At 37.4% G+C, this 8076-nt stretch overlaps 1 protein-coding gene across 1 annotated transcript; it reads right to left on the minus strand.

The window, feature by feature from the left end:
- Positions 1-132: 132 nt before the first annotated feature.
- Positions 133-3824, minus strand: LOC107667739 (cornifelin homolog). The gene is made up of 4 exons (XM_016459461.1): positions 3645-3824; positions 1868-1987; positions 1586-1746; positions 133-646 (listed from the first exon to the last, which is right to left on the minus strand). Exons 1-4 carry the CDS (start codon positions 3724-3726, stop codon positions 434-436), a joined length of 576 nt encoding a protein of 191 aa, XP_016314947.1. The 5' UTR covers positions 3727-3824; the 3' UTR covers positions 133-433.
- Positions 3825-8076: the final 4252 nt, after the last annotated feature.

Consider the following 8076-nt stretch of genomic DNA (forward strand, 5'->3'; position numbering starts at 1 on the left):
CACACACACACACACACACACACACAGTTTGGCATGTTAACCCTGGAGATCCACACGTCTTTTTTTTAGCATGTTATATTGAAAATGACAATGTTGATGCACACATGAGAAATAAACAGTCTTATGAGGAAATATAATTTATTTACTTAAATAGGTGTACACCCAATATTTGCTTTCTATATATATTTTATATATAGTCATAACTACATTTGGCAATTTGTATATAGAAAAAAGTGCAAAAAAATGTAGAAAAAGAAAAAAAAAATTGGATTAGTAAAAAAATATCGGCATCGTTAAACAGGTAGGTTAGATAAAAGTATTAAAATGACATCTGGACAGATTTCACTATGTAATTTCAACAAAACAGCAGATTTTGCTCTTTGGGGAGCTTGAGGTTAAAGGAAAGCAGGTGTGCTCATATGCACTGAGCTCATCAGTAGGCAGGATTGATGGGGTGCAGAGGCTGGTAGGATGTATTGATGGCTTGAGTTGGCTGGTTGAAAGCTTGCGGCTGATGGTGAACCGGGTTAACCGCAGGGTTAATGACCACTAGAGAGTGTCGTCGAGCCTTCAGCTCTCTCGCCATCTGACACCAGACGCACACAGTGCAGCAGACCACCGCACAGCAGTCATCCTGTATCGAGCCCTTTACGAAAGACAAAAGAACATCAAATCTAGTCAAACTAAAAAACACGAAACTGAGTAGTCAAAAAGTGGAGGCCCGGGGATGCATTGGCCATTCAAACTTGGGACAATTTTTGAGCCATGCAACATCTAAAACCTCAATGAATTCAGCTTGTAGTTCTAAATCCGGAAGAGAATGGGAGTTTTTGAGGAATTTCAGTGGGCAAAATAAGGTGTGTGGATAACATTACTCGAATAGACTTAAATATTTTGTTCTTCAGTGTAACTTAAATACAGTCAAACCTCAAATGTAAATGCTGAATGCAGTGTTTATTTTAAAGTCATGAGTTTCTATATAAGCACCAGAATATTTTTCCAGTTCAGTATCACACATTGTGGTAGTTGAATTGTGTTTATAAATATATATTTATTTAGTGTTTTAACCTAGGTCCCTATACAAAGCGAAAACTGTACCACTAGAATTCCACTTTTTATTTTATTTTATTATTATAATGACTTTTATGGTCATGTTTGTCAAATTAAATTAAATTAAAACTACTGTTCAAAAGTTTGGGATTAATACTTATATTCAGCAATGATGCATTCAATTGATCAAAAGTGAAAAGACTTTTACATTGATAGAAATATTTTCATTTAAAATAAATTCTGTTCATTTGAACTCTGTTCATCAAACAATCCTGATAGTGTATGTATTGGGGTTTCCACAAAAATATGAAGCAGCACAGCTGTTTTCAACACTGATGGTAAAAATAATAAATGTTTCTTGAGCACCATACCAGCATATCAGAATGATTTCTGAAGGATCATGTGACACTGAAGACTGGAGAGAAGATGCCGAACATTCAGCTTTGCATCACGGAAATAAATTACATTTTAAAATATATCCCAATAGAAAACAGTTTTTTAAATTGTAATAATTGTATAGTGATGCTGTATTTACCTTAATGTGGAATCTCTCTCTCATGCTGCTCCTCATGGAGAGTGTAATAGGATGCAACATGCCCCCAAAGCATATCTCCAGCAGGGGGAGACAGAGACACTCTCCAAATTCCTCACTGGTCTTACACATGAGGCAGTATGGACACCACAAACCACAGCAACCTGCCACAGGACAACAGATGACTCACATCAGCTCACATCCTCAAACACAGTTTATTCTTATTATTTCTTGCACATACTATATTTCCTGCTTTTCCTCTTTCCCTCTCTACCCCTCACTTACAGATGCCCATGTCCTCACAGCAGTCACACACTCCGCTGCTCCACTGGGTTGTCATGTTAGTGGTGCTCACCACCATGGTTGGCTGGAAACTTACAGCTGGATGTGCCATCGTGAACTGACCTGAGCAAACACATAAAAAAAATCCAGACAAATCAGAATGCTCATCTTAAACACACACACACACACACACACACACACACACACACACACATAGTTGTGTTTCCATGTTTTATGGGGACATTCCATAGGCGTAATGGTTTTTATACTGTACAAACTGTATGTGCTGTTGCCCTACACCAACCCTACCCCTAAACCTACCCCTTACAGGAAACTTTGTGCATTTTTACTTTCTCAAAAAAAACGCATTCTGTATGATTTATAAGCTTGTTTCTTCATGGGGACCTCAAAAATGTCCCCACAAGGTCAAAATTTACTAGTATTACTATCCTTGTGGGGACATTTGGTCCCCATAACGTGATAAATTCCAGGTACACACACACACACACACACACACACACACCCCTACCCCTAATAAATAAAGAGATTTGTATTTAATTATAGAGGCATGTGTTTAAATACAGGCACATTTATATTACATGCACATTATTTACTACTACAAATTATTATTAAGCAAAATTACATTTAATTAGTTGTGAGGGTTCCACTTAACCTGGACATGTTAGATAAAGTGAGGCACTTTTTAAATCTGTCTGGATGAATTAATTTATTTGAGTTATCACCGCATAAACCCTGTCAAACAACATTGTTTTTTACATTCTTGTTGTGCTACAAACATAAAATCACGTCATATGACAAAACACATTGAGATTACATTGAATATTTGAGAGTAAAAAGCTTTTATCTGTGAATCTACCCAAAGCATGCATAGCTCAGCCCATCTACAATCAAGCATTTACTGTGGTCATTTGTATCCTTCGAGCCTTTCTGAGTCAGTTGTATCTTTTGCAAGCAAACGTCTAGATTGAGGTCTATGAACTTCCTGAGTTGGAAAGAGAGGTTTTAGATTGCATCACTTAAAAAAAACAAACAAAAAAAAAACAGCAAAAAAGACAGCTACAAGAGTCTGCCATGATCTAATATCTGCATTACAATCAGAGATCGCAGTGAAACCTGATCTGGTCTGAAAAAGAAAAATCCCTTCCCCACCTGCGGGGCCGGTCCCATCCCACACCCCAGCACAGAGAAACACAATGCAAACTTCCACACCTTTTACTGCACTAAAGAGCATCAGAGTATAAATAGAGGAAACGGAGGAAGAAGAGATGGAAATAATAGAGCAGTATGGTTGCCAATGACCACAGAACAATATGAAACGAAAGCATACAAGTGAAGTCAGAGAACTGGTTTTCATATTTTCCCCCTCATTTTACTTGTAAATTGCCTCTGGCATCTTGTTTCATGGATGGAAAAAAATTCAGTGTAATGCATTTGACGGTGTGGTTAATGGTGGAAAAGAATACTATAGAAGATTGCAAGAAAATTATTTTTCAAATCTGAAGAGGTGCTCCTATCATTTACAATGAAAAATGTGCCCTATCTGGACAGGCTTGAGAATTTGAGAAACAAAACACAAATGTACTTGTCTAGACAAATTTGTTGCTGTGCCACCACTATTTAAAAAGTAACAACCATAAATGATCTGAAAAACAATCGAATAAAAAAGTCAGATCAGATCTAGGAAAAGTACAGAAATGATATACTGCCGAAAGCAACTGATGCATATTATTTACGCAAGTCTAGAAAGCGGTGTACTTGCCTGAAGCCTGCTCTTCTGAGGGTGTGGAGTCGTGTGTGTCGATGTACTGCTGTTCACAGGGGGAGGAACTGAAAAAAGCCATCGTTCTAGGTGGAGCGCCAGTCTGCGTGACCACAGGTGGGTACAACAGAGATGAGGATGTCACTGCTTATACAGTGAGTCACACAACCCCAACCCTTCACTATATCAATGCAGACGGAAAATAGAAAAGCAGGTGCATTTCTATTGTGATTAAGGAGATAAAGACAATCACTGGATTTCATTATTCATATTTGTCATTTTAGTATCCTTGAGATACCATTACACTTTGATTCAGGTTTTTTTTTCCTTCATATTTTCAATTTCCATTTTAAAGTTTTAGTAATTTTGTTGTTGTTTTTTGTCATTTTTAGTATATACTGTATATATATATATATACACACACACATACAGGTAAAATGTAATTGCTTTAAAAAATGTAAAGCAGGTAAAATAAGTATTGAACACGTCACCATTTTTCTCAGTAAATATATTTCTAAAGGTGCTGTTGACATGAAATTTTCACCAGATGTCGGTAACAACCCAAGTAATACAAAGAAAACAATACAAATAAGTTCAGAAATTAAGTTCTGTATAATAAAATGGAATGACCCAGGGAAAAAGTGTTGAACACGCTTACTGAAATGTATTTAATACTTCGTACAAAAGCCTTTGTTGGTAATGACAGCTTCAAGACGCCTCCTGTATGGAGAAACTAGTGGCATGCATTGCTCAGGTGGGATTTTGGCCCATTCTTCCACACAAACAGGTTCCATGGGCCTCTTCTATGAACTCTAATCTTTAGTTCTTTCCATAGATTTTCTATTGGATTCAAGTCAGGTGATTGACTGGGCCATTCTAGCAGCTTTATTTTCTTTCTCTGAAACCAATCGAGAGTTTCCTTGGCTGTGTGTTTGGGATCATCGTCTCGTTAATCATGTTCACCCTCATTTCATCTTCATCATCCTGGTAGATGGCAGCAGATTTTTTTATCAAGAATGTCTCGGTACATTTTTCCATTCATCCTTTCTTCAATTATATGAATTTTGCCAGTGCTACACCATGATGTTTAGGGGTGATGTGTATTATGAACCTCCAAACATGTGTATTATGGCATCCAAAGAGTACAATTTTGGTCTCATCGTACCAGACTATATTCTCCCAATATTTCACAGGCTTGTCTAAATGTGGTGCAGCGAACTTTAAACGAGCTTCAACATGCTTTTTCTTCAGCAATAGAGTCTTGCGTGGTGAGCGTGCATACAGGCAACGGCGGATGAGTGCATTACATATTGTACTTATTGTTTTCTTTGAAACAATTGTACATGCTAATTCCAGATCTTTCTGAAACTCCACAAGTGGTCCTTGGCATAATTATTTTCACTGCTCTGTCAGAAATCTTGCGAGGAGCACCTGGCCATGTCTGGTTTATGGTGAAATGATGTTCTTTCACTTCTGGATTATGGCCCCAACAGAGCTCACTCGAACATTCAGAAGTATAGAAATCCTTCTGTAACCAATGCCAGCAGTATGTTTTGCAACAATAAGGTTGCAAAGGTCTTGAGGAAGCTCTTTGCTTTTACCCATCATGAAATGTTTCTTGTGTGACACGTCACACACACTAAATGAAACCAATTAAAGTATTTATTTCAGCTAGTTTTCACATTTTAAACTAAATTAAAATGAGAAAACTAGCTGAAATGTTTTTAAATATTTTATTTAAAGTAACAAAAAAGCTTTTTAATGGTCTTAGTTTCACCCTGTTATAAACCACTTATAAAAAGTGGCATTTATAAAAGGTGGTATGATAATATTAATATACCTTTACAAAGTCTTATTTGTGCAGTAACCCTTATGATGTAACATCCTGGAATAAAACCGGTCTGTTAGCACTGAGCAGAATAAAGCTTTGCTAAATGCAAAACGTAAACACTGCAATGTGCTTAGTGATGAATCAGTAAACATACATACATTAAGCTCTGGTAACAAAATGCCTTTTCATTTGAAGGTCTTATTTGCTGTGACATCTGAACCTGGGATCAGGTTCTAAACTGCTATCATGCGTTTTAGTATTTATAAACAAAAGCAAACACAACCAGTATTACAGTGCAGTGACCTATCAATCCTGTAAAATAAATTCTGCAGTCAGCCTCTTTATAAAGTTAAGCAATCCAAAAAATTTGATTATTTGAGAGCTTAGAATGTATGAGGCACTCCCACACGAGCCTCATAGTTTCATATTGATCATATTGATGAAATAGCCAATTTTATTTAGCAGTGGTAAGCAAAACATGATTTCCCTATGTTGGTAATAAAGGAGCAAAATACATAGGAGCCTGACTTCAATGTTTTGTTTGTGGTAAGAAAGCATTACCTAACAAAAACTTAACCTAGCATTAAAAACCAGGTAGGTTCAAACAACCAAAACACTATACTCAACATTTAGTGCATATCCCTGTTAATGATTTTTAACTCTACTACAAATTAAAAAAAAAAAAAAAAGGAAAAATGACACCTAATACACTCCACCCAAAAATGAAAATTCTCTCATTTACTCACCCTCATGCTCTCAGATGTATTTGACTTTCTTCTGTGAAAAATAAGAGGCTTTCCATCTCGGAGTTAAATGAAGTGGATGGGCCCCTAAAAAGTCAATGCTTCAAAAACCACACAAAATGAACATGATAATAATCCCTACAACCCCAATTGATGACTCGATGCCTCAGAGATGGATTATTTTTTTTAAACATCAGTTTGTCTACCAAAACAGACAGCCAAATACATCGGAGATGGAATGAGGGTGAGTAAACGATGAGAATGTTTACATTTTTGGGTGGAGCATCCCTTTAATATAATATCTAGTTTAACCTTCAGAGTTTGACTATTACTTTCTCTTGCTTAAAATTTACTAGGAAAAATACTAGTTTTTTTTTTTAATACTATAGTTTCAGATCCTGTTCTGCACCCAATTCATACAAAGTGCACAAACTGAAACCAGACTGAAGAGAAGAAACCAAACCGCACACAGGTGTCATTCCAGAAATAATTTATTTCACTTCCATTTGAATCTTTTTTGTTTTTTTTTATGATGTGGAAAGAACCAAAAAAAAAAAAATGTAATATTTGAGAGCAGGAACCAAGACGTCAGTAACAAAGTGAGGGAGCGCTCCCTCCCCTTTAACCATGACAACCAGGGACATGACAAATGCTCCATCACCTTCTCTGCCACAGCATCAGATCTCCCAGCAGAGACAGAAGAGGCCAAAACTCCATTTGATCAAACTGCAGTGTATTACAATGCTCTCAGATGTACATGTGTGTGTGTGTGTGTACGAATGCATCTGTCTCTGTGTTTTCTGGCTTTATCTTAAGGTTTCACTGTGCCTTCTAGACCATCAAGACCAATCATCCACACCAGAGGGTCACCAATCCCCTCCTGCCTTTCCTTTAGTTGTGGGCCGGAAGCTATCGAGTGTGTGCGCGCCACTTTCCACGCTCATATTCATCCCGCCTTCCTTCCACATACAGCGAGGAAAGAGATGCTGAAATACTGAAGATTATCAACACTCTGAACCTGTCAGTTCATTAACGTCTCTCTCTAGCTCTGCCTGCCGACACTCGTGCCGCTTTCCGCCCTGAAGAGACAGAATCCATTCGGGATTCTTCTGGGTTGTCTCTTGGATCATGTATCGTTCCTCTCAATTTATATGCTCTTACTGCATGTCTCACCAACAATACATGTACAAACGGACACACACTCGTACACACACACACACAGATTAAACGCCTTTCAGATAATGACGTGACCTTGGACAAACGTCCTAATTTCATGTTTGGCATTAATTATGTCTCTTCCCCCCCCCCAATCCTAACCCCTCTTAATCCTCAGACAAAATAAAAACACCATAAACAGGAACCATCTACTTCATCCCATGAACAACGCAAATATTAAGAAAAAAAAAAGAAAATACTCAAGTTTTTCAAATTCAAGGCACAATGTCTCTCTGTTTCCCCCTTTTGCCCTTAAATTCAGAGTACCACAGACTTAACTGTCAATCACTCACGAGGCTCCGCCTTCAACCCATCGCTCTGCTAGCCCCGCCCTCCTTTAGCTAACACTGTTTAAGAGATGCATCTGTTTGGGAGTGTTTCCCAATCCCACACCAGTGAGTACAAACAATCAAAACGAACAATGACAACAACGACAACAGCGAAAAAGAAAAGAAAAACTTAAAATAAAACCCAAAAAGTCACGTCCTGTTTTCTGTGTTATGTCAGAAATTTGAGTCATATCCATCAGCTCACTTTTGGCAAGCTTGTCTTAAATAAGCACTAAGTACTGATAGATAGGATAAACATACACTGTTACGTGTGGTTTAAAAGTAGATGCGTTCGTCATTATTTTTTTTTGTAT

Source organism: Sinocyclocheilus anshuiensis, unplaced genomic scaffold, assembly GCF_001515605.1.
Source record: "Sinocyclocheilus anshuiensis isolate Anshui unplaced genomic scaffold, SAMN03320099.WGS_v1.1 scaffold2189, whole genome shotgun sequence".
Lineage (NCBI taxonomy): Eukaryota > Metazoa > Chordata > Actinopteri > Cypriniformes > Cyprinidae > Sinocyclocheilus > Sinocyclocheilus anshuiensis.